The sequence below is a fragment of the Echinops telfairi genome, unplaced genomic scaffold (genome assembly GCF_000313985.2).
Source record: "Echinops telfairi isolate 266 unplaced genomic scaffold, ASM31398v2 ScPeMD7_23;HRSCAF=83, whole genome shotgun sequence".
Taxonomy (NCBI): Eukaryota; Metazoa; Chordata; class Mammalia; order Afrosoricida; family Tenrecidae; genus Echinops; species Echinops telfairi.
The window spans coordinates 27,656,198-27,676,536 of record NW_022103920.1 but is presented as its reverse complement, the minus strand read 5'-3'; the positions used below and the strand labels follow the sequence as shown (position 1 = coordinate 27,676,536).

The window sequence follows — 20,339 nt, the reverse complement described above, 5'->3', positions numbered from 1 at the left end:
GAGAAGGGAGGAGTGACTAGCTTGTATTTTTTATTGGGTTTGGGGCGAGGGTTCCCTCTTGTGGGTCAACGCTTAAATGGTTTGAAGTTTGGGCCAGGACCGAAAGAGGGAGTGTGGGGCTTTCTTGGTTGTGGACAGAGAGAAGGGGGCATGGGAGGGCATGAAAGCGGTTGGCACCCAGCCATCAAACAGAGTCCGACTCCACAATACTCTTTTCCTGTGCCCTCACCCACGACAGGCATGTGGACAGAACATGATGCTAGTGACCTGTTTCCATCTGATTTCCGTGTCCGCAGGTATTAGTTGCAAGATGCTGAAGTGAATCTGAGATGGAGATGCTTAATAAATAGTAGAAGCCAATGTTTCTGGCATTAGCAGGTAGCCACTTGTCTCAAATTTAAGTGTCCTGTGATTAATGACACACAGCTACCCCTCAAGGGCAGAAGAGAAAGTTCAACTACTTCATTTCCTAGGCTCCGTCTTAGCATGAAAGACCACACTATAGCACGTTTTCAGAGGGCAATTCAGAAAGTAGGAGGAGCGGGAATGCGAGGCAGAGACATCTCTTGCCTCACAAATCATACCACTGGGTAAATGCCACAGAGTTACAAGAGTCCCTCTTCCATGACTCACAAGACCCCCCTTGACCATTTCAGGGTCAAGCAAATGAATTGTCAGAAAGGTCTGAGCCACCAACTGGTCTGGAAAACCAACTTGTGCTGCTCTTGCTCTGATATTGTGAACATGTGGTTCTATTTGGACTTAAACACTACTTGAAAGCTTTGTCCGGGAGAAAATAGAGCAGTAACTGTTTGGACCCATTGGCATACAGGCCTGGAAACCAAATGAAATGGGCTCGTCTGTTTTTATTTCCTAAAGAGAGTAAAATGCCCCAAATCAACATTGGGTCACCAGAGAAGGCATTTCGCTCTAAGCCACAGTGACGTGAACATGTGGGTGCTCTTTCCAGTTCAAGAGGGCAAACAGATAATGCCAGAAACTTCTGGGCTAACAAAGCCGTGATATGTATAATGAGATTATTGATTTAGAAAATCAATCCCTGTTGGAACTTTGTACAGTAGAACCCCAGACCTCGACACTAATCCGTTCTCGAAGGAGCATTGAGATGTGATGTAGTTGAGTTCCAAATCAGTTTTCCCATAAGAAGTAATGGAAAACACATTAATCTGTTCTCGACCACCAAGTTTTTATCCTAACCTTGCCTTTTTATACAAAACAGTACACAGGAATTTCAAAGTAAATAAGTTCAGATTTAAAAATATAATGTAAATAAGAAACACAACATTAAAAAGTTTTGACAGCTGCAGTATGGCCCGTACCTTGGGATGGATGAGGATGTGGGTCTGTGGACGCGGACGTGAAGAGGAGAGATGGAGTCAATCCCCTTCCAGAAAATCAACTGGTCGCTGCTTCTCAGGAGCTTTTCCCTTCTTTGCCTTTTTGCACCAGCACCTGCTCGCTTTCTCTAAACAAAAATCAGTCTAACGTGGTCTGCGGTTGGCGTTTCCTCAACTGTCTTCTACAAGGGTTTACTCAATTATCATCAACAAAATCGATAACATGGTTAACCAATTCCTTATCAGGATGATTCTTTTCAAAAAACTCTTTCTTAGGACGCATTTTTTTATCTAAAAACAGAACAAAAGCCACAGAAACTAAAAAAATTAGAGCAAAATGCTTGGAGCACAGCCGAAATAGTTTTAAACAACGTGTATTAACAACGCCAATTAACGCCGAGTGACCAAAACACGAACTGATTTTGTTTAGTAGAATCACGTGTTGAGTCAGATTCCAATGTTTTGTTCGAGCTCCGATGCAAAATGTTCTCCACATTTCACATCAAAATCCGATTCTGCCGAGGACTGATGTGGTTGCGTACTGGGGTTCTGTCCTGGCTTTAAAGGAGTTGGTTTAGAGGAAATGTGGGGCCAGAACTCAAAGCTCATCGGTGTCCCCAATCACCACTAAAGAGCGGGCAGGTGTGACTGTGCATAACCTTTCTCAGAGCGTTTCTGTAACCCCCACTCCGTCTCTACGTAGCTAGGTCCGCAGCCGAGCAGAAGCTGCCAGAGGACATTTATGCGCCATTCGCTCCTTTGACACATGTAGGATGCTCTGAGGAAAATAATGAAAGCAAAAAAAAAAAAAAGATCTTGCAAAGGGGTGCAAAAGAATTCAGAAACCATCCTCATTTCAGAGAGTGACTTTCCTATTAAAGGTCATCATTTTTCTGAATTGATGTCTTACTGAGGTTAGAGGAAGGGTAGTGGACTAACCGTGAGGAAAAACCGACGATCAAAATCGGTTCATTTTCTTCAATTACTCATCAGGTTTTATGAGGACTTGTCTTGTCATCATCTCTTTTACATACACAACTGCACAGTGTGCTCGGCTGTTTTGGAGCGGCTAACCTTCAAGCTAAAATAAACGGAAAAGGAAGTCGCTAATGTGTTCTATGGAGCTCATCGTTCCGATTAGACCAAATCTGATTGTTATTGTAGCTGCCTGTGGTTTCCCTCAGATGCACAGCATAGAGCCGCTCGGACTGAGAGGGGCAGTGAAATGGTGCTTGAATGCAACTAGAAAGCTCTGGGATCAAGATCCGCTGCTCGCTCTGGGAATGAAGGAAGCCACGGGTTCAGCCTCCTGGAGGACTGGCATGCATATTTTACTGTAATCATCCACGAGATTAGGCAACTTGTCTCAAGGCCACATGACTAATCGGTAGCACTGAAAAATTCACACACAACACACACACACACACACACACACACACGCAGACCACATTCTCACTACAGACCCTATGACTCCCTTCCCCAACGAGGTCTCATTTATGGTATGGACTTTTCAAAGATACTTTTGCTATGATATACAGAAGGGGTTATTGTACACCACCACTCAGTACATAGTCAGACATCTTCATCACTGAACCAAAGGATTCACCAACACTTCTTACTCTTACTCGCCTGCGCTCTAACATTTCTGATTCACCCTCACTAGGATGGTTGTGATACAGTTTTGTTTCAACTTGGTTGGGCCAGAATTCTCTGGTTTCATAGTTAAAACCTAGTAACGCCCCTTTATTGGACCTGCCATAATATCATCAGCTCCATAACGGGAGTAGTTAATACGTTATAAGGTTAGGGTAGGACACGACACCCTTCTTCAGGTCAAAGCCCCGATGGAATCGTATGAAAGGACGTCCACTTGAGGGTGTGAGCTGCTTCCAGTGGAAGCAGCAGCCTGGTAAACTTGCTTGCCTTTGCAGCGTCTGGATTCTGCATCTTGCTCATTGCCCTCGGGTGCTTTGGACTTGAGTCAATGGCTTACCAGACTGCCTGGCGATCCTGGGAATCATCTTCGGCCTGTCATTTGATCTGTCATCCTCAGATCCATTTGCGTCTGCAGCCCCCAGCCTGCCATCTTCCTGCTGGTCTTGGACTGGTCAGCCCCTGAAGCTCAGGAACGCAGGAGAAGCCTCCATCCTAACACCTGACACACAGACTTGGGACCTGCCTGGTCTTGGACTTGCCTGCTTACACATCTGTGAGCCATTTTCCCGATATAACTTTCTCTTTGTACACACACATATGCATGCTTTACTGGTTTTGCTTCTGTAGAGATCCCAGCCCAAGACACTGGCTAAGATAAAAAGTATGAAAAATAAATGTTGCTGAAGATGTGGAGAAGTTGGAACCCTCATCCACAGCTGAGAGGAATTCAAAATGGTACAGATATTGGGGCAGTTTGGTTGCTCTTCAGAAAAAAAAATCAATCATGATTCATCATGTGGTCTAGCAATTCTCCTAGGTTTGAATTCAAGAGACTCGAAAGCAGCGATACATTAAAACAAAACAAAAAAGCTACTGCCATCGAGGCAGTTCCTACTCAGCAACCTTGCACATGATCATGTTGTTTAAATAGGAGAGGCACATGCATACAGACCACAGTTTATCATTGGTTAGCAGAGCCAGGTGGGAGAGGGAAATAAAGTCTTTGCTTAGGAAGCCAGAGTACAAGTTTCTGGTGATGACGAATGTGGTAACAGATACAGGTGGTGGAACATTTGGCAATAGAGACACTAGATATGTGTTGCACAGCATAATTACTGTGTTGTCAGAGAAGTATGCATGCAAAAACTGTTGGATTGGCCAAGGTTTTGTTATCTATTTTACCACAATAAAAAACATTGCCAGCTGTGACTCATTCAATTGTTATCACGGCCCAGGAATGGGTCTCTACCTGCATTTAAAATACCTCTGATCCAAATGTTCTCTTTAGTCCTGCAGAAATCTGGCAGCCCATTATTTAAGGCACACACTTTGGTTTAGAAACAAACCATAGCTTCTAAAAACAGATCCAAAACAGGTCACAATAACCCAGCTTTATGTAAATTTGGTCTTGTTTTCCTCTCCTCTCATCCTTAAATACACTAATATGTGTTTTCAGAAAACCTGCTAATATAAGGCACAATACCTTATGACCAGTAGGAGAGCAAACTGCATGTAACTTAAGCAGGTGAGGAAAGCAAGAGAAAAACACACTCGAGTCACCTGACTCAAGGTAGGTTTGTCTACGATTTTGGAGGCTTCCGTTGTGTTCCCAAGATTAGTGTCTTCTTGTGAAACCACTGATGGATATCAAATACCACCCAGGTTCCCAGAATCTGAGGCCAGCTGAATCAAGTCATTGTGTTGAGGGCAAGGGCCCTTTCTCACAGTTCCTCACTCCTATCTACCCTCTGCCCTTTGCCTCTCCAATTTCTGCGCATTTCCTTATGCACAAGACTGGAGTTGTATATTCTTAAGATTCACGGAAAGTTCAGGAAAAATGCCAACATGCGTTAGATCTCGTTCTTCTCTACTAAAGGTTGTTCTGGTATCAGGCATCAAAGGGAAAAAATATCATAGCATTGAGAATGAAGGACAGTGTGGGCTGGGGACCCAAAGTCCATCTGTAGACAACTGGACACCCCCTTAGAGAATGGTTGCGGGGAGCAGACGAGCCAGTCAGGGGGTAGTGTAGCAATGATGAAACATACAACTTTCCTCTAGTTCTTTAATGCTTCCTAGCCACCCCCACCCCCCATCATGATCCCAGTTCTACCTAACAAATCTGACTAGACCAGAGGATGTACACTGGTACAGACAGGGAATGCTCAGTTTTGTAAAGTTTAATCCTGTATCAACCCAAGTGTAAACCTTGTTTGGGCCAAAAAGTGGCTCGATATACTTGTAAGCCATAAATTATTCTTGGTATAAAATCATACCCTTTAAAAATGTATTTATGGTAAAAAAGGGGGGGGGACTTCTCTTCGGTTCAGTGAGCACCTAATCCCTGGAGTTCAACTTAAATGTTTTATTTTTATTCAAACCAACTACCTAACATTCCTTTGCAAGGGTGAGCCTTTCTGTGAACAGCTAAGAAAAAAATTATATATATATATATATATATATATATATATGTATATACATGAACATCGTGGACAAGAGTTTTATGAATGTCCCTGGAATTGAACATGAATACCTATTGTATGAATAAATGAAGAACTATAAATTGAAACAGCAACAAGATTATTTCACTAAGTCAATATTTTATTTCTTGTCAAAGTAACTGGGTTGTATAAGTAAAAGTGATTTTATCAGTAATTTTTGAAGAAAGAGTTCTAGAAAATACGATCATTTTTATTATCAGTTGTGCCACTAGAACTAAAACTGAAGAGAGATTTAATTCTAAATTAATTTATTGAAGTATTTAGGAATGTAGTTATTTTTATATCCATTTAGGTACAAAACTTTTATAAGAAAGATAACACTTTTATTGCATTATAATTTCATATTTTATAAGAGCTAGAATGCAACGTTATAAGCATAAATATACATGACGCAACCAAACAACAATGTAACCTTTAGAAGATTTAGAATGTAAAACTAGAATTTAACAGGCAACATACTTAATATGGCTTGTAATGAAAAGAAATTGTAATGATTTATTATTGCCCCATTCTAATTATTTCTCACCAAGTGAACATCAAATTATGGTCTCCATTTAAAATGGTACAAATATTCTAAGCCAATGATATACACACTGTATAACTTGTAGTTTGCAATACAACTTAGGGATTTTCTTTAATATATATACATATATATGTACAAATATCTATAGATATACAGTACAGAGACAATTCTGTTTTGATACCCCTGGGCATTTTAACTAAAACTATGATAATTTTTCCATTATAAAACTACTTGAGAAGCTGGCATCACGCCATGGTATCGGAGTTCAACTTTACAGACTTAAAAAAAGGAGGAGGGAAGAAAATGTGGGCAATAAATACATTCTTTACAAAGATTGAATAGTGGTCCCGCATCACACCTTATATTACAGAGAAAATGATGTGTTGGAAGCTATTTACAGTGTTGTCCTTGGTCCTGGTGTGACATAGACAGAAGTTGATCGTGAGAAGATTGTAGGCAGGCCTATTGGTTAGGTTTTTCTATTTGTTCATTGTTGCGTAAGTTCCAAATCTCGTCTTTTGAGTTGTTATTGATTTCTATTTGCCTTGTATTACTGCTGCTGCTGCTTCGTTTGGTGTTCTGGGAGCACTGGGTGATTTTACTTCTAGGAACAGGGAGAAAAGATTTAACTCTTGAAACGCCCAACTCGGTCTTTAGCGTCCTGTTGCTGCGTTCCATAGTTTGATGGCTGCTGAGAGGACTGACCTCCTGCAAGATAAGAGACACAGAACAAGGTTGTCACATTGGCGGTGCTACCAACTTCCTCCCTCATAAACCAGGCCGGGTGCTTTCTCCTTCCTTTCTCCGAGCAAAGACATACGAGTTTCTCCCTAAACCCAGCTTCCAATGAAAGAACAAATGTGAATGAAGAGAAATGATTCATTTCTCGTAGTCTCACCGCCATATTTTTTTAATAAATCATTTGAGTGGGGGCTCTTATAGCTCTTAGAATAATCGATAGATCAATTTGTACATGTTGCCATCATCCTTTCCAAAACGTTTTCTTTCACTTGAGCCCTTGGTATCAGCTCCTCTCCCACCCCCCTACCCCCGGACCCTCCCACTCTCGTGAACCCTTGATAATTATAGATTATTTTTATTTACATTGTCTGCTGTCTCCCTTCGCCCACATTTTTGTTGTTTGTCCCCCTGGACGGAAGTGGTGGTGGTTGTATGTCAATCATTGCGATTGGTTCCCCCTTTCTCCCCTTTTTCTCACCACCTTCTCCCGACTCTCACGGTATCACTACTCCCATTCCTGTTCCTGGGGAGTTTATCGGTCCTGGATTCTGAGTGTCGAGAGCTCTTATTGGTACCAGTGTACATGCTGTGGTCTAACCAGATTTGGAAGGTAGAACTGGGGTCATGATAGTGATGGGGCAGAAGCATTAAAGAACTAGAGGAATGTTGTGTGTTTCATCAGTGCTATACTGCAGCCTGGCTGGCTGGTCCCTTCCTTTGTGAGCCTTCTGTGAGGGGATGTCTTAACTGTCTACAGATGGGCTTTGGATTACTTATTTCAGTACGCCTTTCCTGGTGTCAGGTAAGGTAGTCACTGGAATGATTGCTAATGAGCCTGGAGCTGTCCTCACCCACGGAAGCTTCACACAATCCTAAATCCATGGTAGTTAGGTGGACCCTCTCTCATGATAACCGCATGTGCTATAGAGCAGAAGCCCCTCCCCGCCTTCCCAATAAGGTTTATCTTGGCATAATCTTAATGGAACCAAATGCCAACCCTTTCTTTCAGAGTATTATTGGGTAGATTCGAATCACCAACCTTTCGTAGTTGAGTAAAATCCATTTGCACCAACCAAGGGATCTCACAAAATCGTAGGCTCAAGGAAATCATGAAAAAGCACAAGTCCAACTAAATATTTATAGACAGTTCTAAAAATAATCTATGCTGCTATGAGTAATTCACCCGTTTTTGCCTTCTACTTTCAGATGTGTGAGATGCAGATTAGACAACCAATCATAATTATTTGACCATTAGCTGTTCCAGGTGCAGGGCACACAGCAGGGGACACAAAGAGAAACATTGCTCCTGGTGGGCTCACATTCAAATGTCTCCTGTTGAGACATCCGATGATTGGGCAACTCAAGATCTTTTAAATGTGGTAACCGTAAGCTTGAGTTCTTTGTCTAAGTGTTTCAGAACTTTCCCACCCGAATCTGGACCCTGCCTCTCATTTTGGCCACTCGGAAACAGAGCTGGGAAGTTAAAGTAATTTGTTCAGATGATGGCAAAGCTGAGACAAAACAGGCCTCTCAACACTGGGCATTGCATAGAGTGCTGCAAGCCGGCAACCAGGCCCGGAAGCCTACGCAGTGAGGGCGCTGCTCCGAGGGTCTCGAAGCAGTTGACATCAGTTACTCTCTCTCCTTCAAACTACCGTTGCAGGATTCTAATATGCACACCGCGTCGGGCGCTCGGCTCCAGCTCCTTTGCTCGGCTTCCTCCTCCACAGTGGGGCTGTTTTCGGCTTTCTCGGTTCATCCCGCTCTGACTCAATCGCCTGCTCCCCTCTCAGCCCACACGGTGTGTCTCAATCATGGTCTCTCGTGACAGAGCTCCCAAAGCTGGGTCCCTGCCCCTCCTTTATGTACCGAGTCTCAGAACTGCATTTCCAACCAGTAACGAACATCGTCCATCGCGATGTCCAGGCTGCCCTTCACACTCAAATCTTCTAAAGCCAAACTTTTAGTTCCACAATCTCACTCGTTTCTAAAGCCCTGGCTTACTCCTGGTTTGTGTGGCTCGCTCACTAAGCTGGAGCCTCAGTTACTTTCGACGACGACTGACTTCTTGACCCCTGCTCGATCCAGTGCTGCTCGCAAAATAGGGAGAGACTTAGGGCCGTGTGGGTCGGAACACAAACAGCATTGGGCAAATCTGCCACAAAAGACTTCTTGAAAGGATGACACAGGAAAGATAGCACTTTGGGGACGACGGTCTTCCCGACCCCCGACCCGACATTTTCAATCGCCTCGTATGCATGCAAATGCTGGACAGTGAATCAGGAAGAGCAAGGGGGAAACCAACCCGTTTCAAATATGGTGTTGGTGGAGACTAGTGAACGCACCACAGGCTGCCAGAAGAATGACCACATCTGTGTTGGAAAAGGTGCCAACGGGATCCTCCTTGGACGTGAGGCTTGGACAAGCTCTGGGGGAAAGGCATCCTGCTTGGAATAGCAGAGAGTTCACGGAAAAGAGAAAGAACAAAGAGATGGACTGACAGCGTGGCTGCCACCAGGATGCGGAGCAGAGGGACCACTGAGGAGGCACAGGCCTCGGCAGGGTTGCTTGTTGTGCACAGCATTGCTCTGAGTCCGAACCGACTTGAGGCCCCCGACCGTCAGCACAGCAAGTACAAGCAGAAAGGAAGGCGATGCTTCCGGCCCCACTAACTGCAGAGTGAGAACCAAATTCCTAAGCATGTCACGAGATTCCTTTTGAAATTGGGCTCCCATCACCTCTCTATTAGAACAATTAGCCAGACAGTTCCACCTATTAAAATTCTGATTATTCCGTAAAGCTCAGCACACACCTTCATTAAATCCCTAAATCACCTAAGTGAAATCTACTGGCGCCAGGTCTTCAGACATAAGTCATTTAAAAGGGCTGTGTAATTCTGATATACCTGTGCCCAGAAGCTTCATTGTTTTGACTTTCCCCAAATACCAAGTATGTCATAAAGAATAAAGTTAGGATAAGTATGGGATTTAGAGTACCTGCACTTGGGGGAGGGGGCTGGGCTACCCTGGAAATGCTTGATTTAGAAAGGCGATTGCGTCCTTATAGAACTGAGGGCCGTTGTATTAGAAGCACCGAGTTTCTCCAGGGAAGCATTTGAGACAATGCTCTGTACTCAGTGGGTTGGAATAGAGCGTCTACAGGAGTGTGTGGGTGCAGTGACTCATTCGATGTAGCTCTTCTAGCCCTAGGCTTGGTAATATTCTCCCACCAAATGAAGTGTTTCCCCTGACAGGTTTGGATCAGAGAAAGTGGAAGGATATGCTTACAGAATTATGGATTCCGCTGGGAGTGACTGTTAACCAAGCTAATGGGGATTGCAAAATCATGGACCCATAAGACTGGGGTGGGGTATGTCAATGCCGCCGTCCTGCTGGGTATAAGAGGATCCATCTCATTACCAGGAAAGGGATCACACTATCATCCAGAAAGAAGAGCTATGATTGGAATGTGCCGTTTGGAACCTGAAATCCCTTCACATGGAACCTTCTTGGTCCAGAGACAGGAAACCGTGGGACCACAGAAGCAACCGAACCAAAAGCCAGAGCTTAAGGCCAACCAGTGGGCAGGCTTGTGGAGAAGGTAAAGGTGAGTGCTTCCAGCGAGAGATGAGCTTCTGGTATTCAACTAGAGGACCCACAGAGCTAGAGCTGCGTGGCTTTGGGTTGAGGCATAGGGTGGAAGAGAGGACGCTTCAGGCCTATATCGGCAATACTAAGAGCTTTGTAACACTGCCCAAGAAGGGCAGAGGCCTGGCCAAGGCCCTGAGGTTCAGAGAGAGGCCTGCTTTCAGACACAGCAGAGAACGGGCTCTCGGGACCAAAGCACCCTCTCCTCAACATCTCTGGTCCTGAAATGTAACCTCTTAACTTTCTCGTGAGTCTTGTCGGTGAATTCTGTGTGGCCACTGAACGGAATCACTGAATGCAGCAGAGATGTGGTGAGTGCTGTGGGAGGCTGGTGTCGGAGGAGAAGGTGGGAAGGTGGAGGCTTGTCTGATGCCAGCCTCACAGGAATCAGCCACGGGCTGGCTATTCCAACAGGGATGGGAGGGTCAGTCTCCAGAGCAGGAGGATGACAGATGAGGAAGAGTGCTGACCAAAAGGAAGGGCACGTGAGCTTCATGAGGGCCGTGGCAACTCAAGCCTGGAAGGGCGAGCATGGAACAAGCGAGAGGAGGGCATCCCTACATTGCTCTGCATGCAAGGGCGATGCTCCGGCCATTCCAGCAGCCACGCATGAGTTTGGATGTTTTCCCCAAAGCTATGAGGGACCTGAATCTGGGCATAGAGAGTGAAGGTGCTTAAAGGTCCTTGTATTAAATACAGGAGGTTACTGTCAAAGATGCGATCCCTGTTGGATTCCGAAAGCTAGTGGCAATGTGTATAGAACGGTGTGGCTGCCCGTATAGTAAAGGTTCTAGCTTATCAGTAAATGAGGACGTGTCCCTCAGTCATTCCTTCAGTTCTGCATGTGTGCTTGAAGTTAAGAGCATGGCGTAGCCCCGGCTCTCTCGATTGCAAAGCAGGAGGAAGAAGACAGTACGTGGCGGGGATGGCATGAGCCAGCTAGAGGACTGTGAGAGGTGGCGAAGAGAGGGCAGGTTCCTAAGGAAAAGCATCCCGAGACGCACTGCGGGAACCAGTACAAAGGAACTCCCAGGTCCAGGTGACAGGTGCACAGTAAGACCCGGAAGAGTTGTCAGCTTCTGAAAACATGCATTTCCAAACAAAGAAATGGGGCAGAGAGCGAAGAAGAAGGGTGGAGGGCAACACAAGAGCTGAGTTTTAAAGCAGGTGTCTCTGCCCTGGTTTCCCATGAGAATCAAGAGGGAGCTGCTCTAAAACTCTGATGTCCATTATGAACCCCACACCATTATGCCAGACCCGCCCGGGAGTGGGGTGTGGGATCCCGGCCGTGGAACTTAAACAATTCCCCAGGTGCAACAATGGTATAGCGAATAAGCTCTGGTCACAAGCCAGGGTATTTTCTATGACCTCCACGCCTACAGAAGCAGGACGAGGAATGAGGAAGCCCGGCGAAGAAATGAGGCATTTGGATGATGGCGTGCGTGAAGAATACTATGAGGTGCTAGAAGGACGAGGGCACCAGATCTGGGAAGATGTGTACCCAGAATGCTTCCTAGGAGTGAGGATGAGGAGACTTAGTCACACCCACTTTGGATGTGTGATCTATCGGGGGACCAGTCCCTGGAGGACATCATGCTTGGTAAAGTAGAGGGGCAACCTGACAGAGGAAGAGTCTCAATGCGATGGACTGACACAACGGCTGCGACAGAGGGCTCAAGCTTAACGGTGACAAGGAGGGTTAGCTGGGCAGTGCTTTGTCCTTTTGTATACAGAACCAACTCAGAGTGCCAGCAGGTATACAGAACCAACTCAGAGTGCCGCCAGCAGCAGCATAGAGATCAGCATTTTAGTGGCGATTGGGTGGCGGAAAAGGAGAAAAGGGTATTTCCTTTCAGCCAGTGCCGAGTTTTATTTACGGGGATGGAGAACATGCCCCTGGTTGTTGCTGACAGTTGCACAAGACCAGATGTACGGGTGTAGTTTAATTGTACCAGTGAAAACGCTACACGGGCAAAGGTGCTATCCATTTTTCTCAACAAAAAAATTGTTAGAAAACAAATTCCTCAGGTGGATTTCATTGTAACAGCAAAGATGCTTAGTTTTGCTGTGGGGGGGATTAGTTTGTACACATGCGAGGAAACGACAGTATTCTCTACTCTTTCTATCGAGCCTGGGAGTGCACTGGAGTCCAAGCCCTCAGGTCAGCAGTTTGAAACCACCAGCTGCTCGGAGAGAGACAGATGTGGCTTCCGCCTCCATCAAGATGTACAGTCTCAGCGGCCACAGGGGCAGTCGGGGCCAACTTGATGGCACAGTGAGGCTTTTGGTCTGTTTTTTTCTGTATTGATCATTTTAAAATGAAAAAACAGTCTGTGTTTTTAGCTTAGCTACACTGCCATTTAACTGGTTAACTCAACTAGATTCCACTCTTGTTATGTTGGGGCAAATAAAGTGGACCAATCACTCAGCCTTGCCTTCCAATCAACAGTGGGGGCTCCAAGACCCCCTCTCTGGTGACACAGCCAGAAACTGACTTCAGGAAACCCAGCGAGTTCTTAGCTCTGGAGGGGTTATTTCCTGGTAGCAGCAGAAACTGGGCATCTAACCAGGAAACGCCCGTTGAGTCAGAGAGGAGCCTCCGATGTTCCCCAGGAAAGGGAAGGATGGAGCCCACCACGCTTTCAGAAGGTGGCCAAATGCATGCTACGACGCCCTCTGCTGTTGGTCTGGAGAAAAACCTCTAGTCATCAGGGAAGTGCCTTCCCTGTGCATGGAGGAAGGGTGGGAGCCAGTATTGAATGAATGCCTGTTTTTATTCATTGTTGTCCTAATAAATTTCATATTGAAATATAGATAGAGTCCTTTGGTAATAACCTTAGGAACATACCAGACATTTTTGTAAAAACCCCCAAACCAAACTCACGGCCATTGAGTCAGTGTTGACTCATTGCGACACGCGCCCCCCACCCCCACCCCCCACACACGTGGGTTTCCAAGACTAACTGTTTAGGGAGTGGAAAGCCCTGTCTTTCTCCTGAGAGCGGCTGGTGGTTTCAAACTGCTGACCATGTGGATTGCAGCCCCACAAGAAACTCACACCCCACCAGGGTCACTTTTAAAGCAACGCCGTCTGGAGTTGCAGGAATCTCCTAGTGGGAAGACAGTCATGGACAAAGGGCTTACAGATAGCAGGGGGCAGCACAGGTCACCCTGTCACCTACCTTTTATCAGGCATGACAGATCTATAAACACCCATCTTCTTCCTCCAACACACACAGCACACAACGTTTCACACACGCACACACAGGACACAACGGTTCACATGTAATCACCCAGACACGCATGAGGCAGGAGAGGCTGCGGAGGCCAGGCCACCCCGTGACCAGACAAGGCTGAATAATTTAATTAGTCTCCCTGTGCCCCTTGTCGAGCCTGCTCTCTGCTCTTTCCCACACAGATCTTTGTGAGCCATCAAGGGAGGGGATGGATGGGGACCAGATGGGAACAGGGTGGCTACGGCTTGGTGAGCACACCACATAGTTCTAGTTGTCCCTCCAAAATCCGCATCTTCACAAAATAATTCATGAGTAACAGTTCATGTTATGGCTTCCATCCCCTCAGGAGGGCTGTTGTGCCATCCCTTGCCACTTAGTAACTGATCAGGAATGGCCCAGCAGCGCACGGCAGGCTAATGACGCCTCTGGGAAGTCTGGCTTGTGTTCGGGCCACTTGACTTGTGTGCCAAGACAGCCACTTGCCGGAATACAGTGCGTATTGTGGCAAGTCAGGAGAGAAGTGCAAACACTCGACGATTTTCTCTGTGCCCAATCGTGTCATGTTGTCAACTCATCCTGCCTCGTGTTTGCTGGAATGGACGCCAATTTTCAGTCTCCTCGCTAAGAAAAGCAAGACATTTAAAAATGGAACACCAGGGGACAGAACTTCCACGGCTCCTCGCTGGGGCCGGCTCCCGTGAAAACAAACGGAGGTGCTCTCTGCAGACAGCCCCCGTGGTACCATCAAACGTCAGGCATCGGACAGAGAGAGAAAGGCATGCTTTTCACAATGCCTTTCTTTCACGATATTTCAAATAGCAATCTTTTCCATCTTGATTAGCTCCTGAACGTTTTTTATGCTTAAGGGTAAGGGTAAGCAGAACTTATTCTTAGGGTTTTGAAGTCACCGTGATTCTTCTCATCAAAAGACTTGGGAAGTGGATTCCACGGTCGTCTTTCTTGGCCTCATTTTGGGAGGAAAAGAGACGCTTACCTTTTGTGACACTGGCATCCTTGGATTCGTAACAGTTGCTGAGGGTGCAGGGCGGTTTCTGGAACTATCAAACCTCCTTAAATCATCCCTGGTGTCAGCAATCTGGAAAATACACACGTCAAGTCAGGCTTCTGATTATGCTGGGAGCCACTGAGTGTCACTGGGGGAACCTGTCATCCTGATCCTGTTTCCCATCCCTGAGGAGTAGCCCAGCAGAACACCCTGCACCCCTGTCCTGTCCACCGAGAGCCTTGCTGTGAATGCGGGACTCACAGCAAACGCACGGAAGATGCTCTCCAGGGGAAAGATTCCGTGGAAATGGTCAGAAGAAGATCAGAATAGCATTATGGGGGAAAAAATGAAATAAGTATCTCTTGCTGGAGGGAGAATACAAGATTTTAATCATCATCTTACTTTCCAATGGATACTGATTTCAGGGCATTTCCAGGAAGGCCAAATCAGTGTCAATTCTGCTTTGCCCCATATCAGAGTGCCAAAACAGGTTGGACTTGAGCAGTTAATGCTTTCTTTGAGATTGTGGGTCAGTGCTGTGAGTGACGGCTCTCGGGTTTCATAGCTCTCAGGCTGTGGTGGTATGCATTTATCACAAGCCAATTCTTTGTCTGTGTAAAGAAAGCTCTGGTTGCTGCTCTGCCTCTAACACACCCCAGTTTGCTGTGATGCTTGTTCGAAGGATCTCTTCCTGGTAAAGGAGCCCCTGTGCCCGAAGCTGGGAAAACAAAGTGGGGGCAGGGAGCTCAGAGGAAAGCTGGGGGTTGTGGAGTGGAGAGGGGGAGGCCTCCCAAATGTGTTTGTTTTGTGCTAATCCAATTGCATATACACTGTAAGTCTCAGGTCTTTGCTGGGAGTTGGTCAAACAAGCTTTACCAATTGGGCTGCCTTTCTGTACAAAGGGTGTTTCAGAAGAAATGGCTAGGCACAGCAAAGGAAGGGGTTCATTTTGAGCATTAACCATGCTGCTCATGAAGAATTTTCTTTGAGGAAGCATGTTACGATGTGAATCCCTGGATGGGCACATTTGCTGTCCCTGCCCACTGGGGGTGACGGAAACACACCTTGCTTATATCAGACTCGGATTTGCTAGAGCACATGCTCTGCAGTTCCTTAACGAGGTCTGCTTCGTCATCGGAGCCCAGAGAGAGCCTTTGGTCCAGATTCAACGCCAACGACAGATCATTCTCCAAACACCTAATTGCAAAGTTCAGAAAAGGTTTTTTTCTTTTTCTTTTTAAAATGACAGCAATCCAAGGCCTAATATGGAAATAGAGACACGGTACCTCTCTTCAGGACTTGGTTTAGGGTGGGGAAGAATTTTAAAATATGCTTTAAGGCATGTCATAAGTGCCATTGCATGCAAAAGCCTACTCCTAAACTCTGGGAGCTCAGAAAGCAGGGTTTCGGTGATCACCCCACTCAGTCTCCGCAGTGGGGCAGTTTCAGTTCACAGAAACCCACTCCAGCGCCTCACATTCCACGCGCTCCGTTCTTCTGCCTCGTCGAGTTCAGATGAAGACCCCAAATGCTGTGCTGAAAGGAGCAGCAGGAGCCACTGGAGCAAAGAGGGATTTCCACTTGGCTCTACTAGCAATATGGGTATTGGGAAAGGTGTGTGTGTGTGTGTGTGTGTGTGTGTGTGTGTGTGTGTGTACATACATACATCTACATTCCTGTTCCTTTTTTTAAAAAAAGATCTTGAATGCATGATTTTACCATGTCTTTTACCAACATCTTTAAGAATTAATCTTGCCTAAAGAATAAAAAAAAATTTATTTCTGACTTGTAAACAAAACAGGCAGTTATTGTAAGCTCCATGTCTTTTACCAACAGCTTTAAGAATTAATCTTGCCTAAAGAATAAAAAAAAATTATTTCTGACTTGTAAACAAAACAGGCAGTTATTGTAAGCTTCAGGATCCATTTTCAGATGCTATTTAAGTATACGAGCATTTGAATGGCCCCTCCTGCCTCTAAAACTATCACATTAACAGCTTGAAGTTGCACCAACTAATAATGAGAAGACACATTTTACAATAAGTTACTTGGTTAACGTTACTTGGTTAAGTTAGTTGGTTAGCGTTTACGGATTGCGATGAGTTCAATCTCAAAGGGGAACTTACTTTTGTCTTGATAGAGAGGCATTTCGGTTACAGTTCGGTTGTGATATCGTCTTACTTTTTATACCTGTTTTAAAAAGAACTGGAATCACTCTCAGCAAAATGGATCTTGGTCCCGTGTATCTTGAACTCCAATGTGGCTGGCACAGCCACCGAGCTCAGCAGCTCCTTGATGCTGTCTCTGAGCTAACATCCATCTACCCAGGAGGTTCCTAGGCAGCGGCCCTGAGCGCAGCCTCTTGTACAAGCAGTGGGGAGGGCAGGAGAGAATGGACGCTCTCAATTAGATCTGCTACTGAACTCGCCGCAGCTTGGACCACCTGAAGGAGCCGTAGTGGTGCAGTGATAAAGCACTCTGCTGCTAAAGGAAAGGTGGACAGTCTGAGCCCACCGGCTGCTGTGCAGGAGACAGGGACCAGTCTGCTTCCTCGGAAATGCCAGGGGGGAGTTCTACTTCGTCCTCAGGGTCATCCTCAGTCAGAAGGGATGACCAGGGGTGTGGTTTGGAGACCATCCTGGGATCAGTTCAGGAATCCTAAACCCTGCTTACATCAACTGCCTTCTTTGCACGCGTCAAGTCTCCCTTTCAACTCGGCTCTTATTCTCAAAGTTCCCAAAGTGGAGTTTACTAACGTGCGTTTGGATGATGGCCTTATTCTCTCTCTCTCCTTTTGTTTGCCCTGTGGGGTCACTGACCACGGAGGCCGGATGTGGATTTTGATCTGTGGGGCCTGTCACGGAGAACATTTAAGATGGCCTGGTACAGCTTGAGTTCCAGTATGAACCCAAAGATGGGTGGCTACTAGTCGCCCCAGTGCTGTGGAAGAAATGTCTCTTTCTCAACGCTCACGGCCACTGTTGATCATATGGGGTGCAGTTCTCCCCTGAAACACAGAGGCCGGCCCTGGAGAAGCCTGGACTCGGTGGCAAGTTTGGGTGTGTGCTTGTTCCAGTAGAAAGGTAACTGTTGATAGCGTTGCATTATATAGAAAATATGAACAACCCACAAAGGGGCGTGGGATGTTACCAACAGAACTATAGACCACAGCAACGTTTCTTAAACTGCCGACCACAGCTCATCAGGAAAAGCAGAAAGCCCAACCAGGAGGCCGCATCATAGGAAGTAAATAGATGGCTTACATCAATTATACAAGCCTGATACATGCAAATGACTAGGCTTCTGTGCCTGGCTTATGATGGAAATGGCATTTCCCACTGTGGCTTTTGGCAAGAAAGCTTTGAGAAATACTGTTAAAAACTGCTTTAGACTTTAAAAAAATAAAAATGACTTTCTATAACACTCCAAATTTGACAAGCTCATTTAAGCAGTTACTTGCGTCCTAGGGTTTCTAAAAGTGTATGACTCTTGTAGAGTTTCTCTAAAGAGTGTTTCTGGGAAAACGAACGTTCTAAGTCCTCATGAAAAGATCGGCAGAGAAAACGTCAGTATTATTTCGTGGCTGATCTTTCTGCCGTCGCTGTCGGGAAGCAGTAACGAGCATGCTGTCAGATGCGGCTCGGTTGCACAGGTGCCCACCCTGTCCTCCATAAGCCCAGGACCCAGCGTGCTGACTCTGTTCTAGGCAAGAAACGGTCAGTGTCTCAAGTAAACTCTATCAGCATAATGACTAGCATAGGGTGCAAGGGGGTTTCTGTTTTGGTACGTTTTTCAACACTACTGTCAAAGAACAACATCAACCCAATTTTATCGGGTCATGAAGATCTAAAATTAATCAGATATGTCAGAAATCCACAATTCACAGGAGCTTGCTTCATGGAAACGTCTTTTCATTTTCACGCAAACGTAGATTTCATTGAGAGAAACGAGGTCCGGTTCCTATAATTGTTGATCAGACTTCAACCTGAGCCACACGATGAGGAGTCACACTGGAAGCAGATGTGTGGTCCTTTCTTTGCTGGAAGGAGACTCAGGACATTACTCTCCTTACTCCCCATCCCGTGAACCCGAAAGTCTCGTTTGCCACTCACTGTAGTTCAAACTGCAGGGTGCTAAGAAGAAGTAACATCCTCGTGGATAATTCACCCTTTCAGTACATTTTTCAATGTGTACTGTGATTCCAGGCAAGATAAATAAAGCAAGAGAACAGCAAGCAGTTTGGCCCACGTGGAATTTAAATCCTAATAAACAATTAAACAACTGCAACTGGGTCTTACATGAAAAAGGAAGCAAAATGAATGTTTTACAGAGTTCTTAAATTTTTTTACAGGCCGTACTCATACTTTTTAAAAGGGAACATTGGCTTCTGAAGGAGATGCAAAAGGGAGAGAAATAAGCTAAAGGCAATTCATGTAATTTTATTACAAAGATGTAATAAGTGATGCCACGTAAAATAAATTTTATTTCAGAGTTTGCATATGAGTCATATTTCTTAGATATTTTTGGAAATGATACTTTCTGTACTCAAAACCCACTATCATGGAGTCAATTCTGACTCCAATGGACCCGGATCTAGGGGGTTTGAGGCTTTAAATCGTTCATGGGGCTGATAGTCTCATCTTTCTCCCATCGAGAAGCTGATGGACTTGAACTGCCAATCTTACAGTCAACACTCCAACATCCACCCAACCAAGCCACCAGAGCTCCTTCAGACACACCAGTCATCGTGGAGAGGGTGCGGGGATGATCGACATTTGTCTCTGCTATACACACGGTCACTGTGAGTTGGAGCCAACTCCAGCAACCAAGTCAGCCGATGCACTTTGTTTTATTCCATGAGAGCAGGCATGGAAGGATTTAGAATTTTGCTTGGTTGAATGCATAATAATGAAAGTACAAGTACACTGGCATCCAGAAACCAGACCAGGAACCCAGGCAGGTGGGCCCCACCTCCTCGTGCTCCCGCCCCGTACCTTCATCACTCAGGTCCGGCTTACTCCAGGTGGGTGAAAAGAACCAACCAGACTTCTTGCGAGGACTGGTGCTCACTTTTCTCCACGCGCCATTCTCTCCTTTCTTTTTGCCACAACTGCTGTAACTTGAAACGAGGGACAAAGGGAAACTTCCTCCTTTGAAGTCAGCCATAGACTGGTCGAGCTCTGAAACAACGCAGAACGCCTATTGTCAAAAGGCGGAGGAATGACACGAGTACAGTGGTATGTACAGCCTGGAACATACTGCCATCGAGTCAACTCTGGCTCACAGCAACCTGCTGGGACCGGGAGAGCTACCTCTTGGGTGTTTCTGTAACTCCTTATGGGAGCAGACAGCCTCATCTTTCTCCAAAGGAACAGCTGGTGGTTTTGAACTGCTGACCTTACACTTAACAGCCAAAGCACAAGCTTGATGCCCCCAGGACTCCACAGTTTTAGATGGCAATGTCAAATCCATCCTTTCCAATTCTCAAGTAAACAGACTCTTGGAAACCCTGGGCCTGCATAACATCCAAGCAGGAGTTTCGTAAACAGTCAAACTTGACTTTCCTGCTAGTGAGCTGATCCCCACTCACAGTGATCCTGTAGGACAGGGTGGAACTGTACTTGATGCCCACTCACAGTGATCCTGTAGGACAGGGTGGAACTGTGCTTGAT

The 20,339-nt window shown here is 45.8% G+C and overlaps 1 protein-coding gene across 2 annotated transcripts in view; it reads right to left on the bottom strand.

Moving 5' to 3' along the window:
* Window positions 1-5,597: 5,597 nt before the first annotated feature.
* CTTNBP2 (cortactin binding protein 2) overlaps window positions 5,598-20,339 on the bottom strand; it is a 146,348-nt gene continuing 131,606 nt past the window's right edge. For both annotated transcript variants that reach the window (XM_045288873.1, XM_045288874.1), the window contains 5 exons: window positions 19,662-19,847; window positions 16,794-16,857; window positions 15,733-15,865; window positions 14,657-14,758; window positions 5,598-6,746 (listed from right to left, as the gene is read on the bottom strand). In XM_045288873.1, coding sequence (XP_045144808.1) covers window positions 6,501-6,746; window positions 14,657-14,758; window positions 15,733-15,865; window positions 16,794-16,857; window positions 19,662-19,847 — 731 coding nt within the window. In that variant the 3' untranslated portion in view covers window positions 5,598-6,500. The remainder of the gene's footprint in view (window positions 6,747-14,656; window positions 14,759-15,732; window positions 15,866-16,793; window positions 16,858-19,661; window positions 19,848-20,339) is intronic.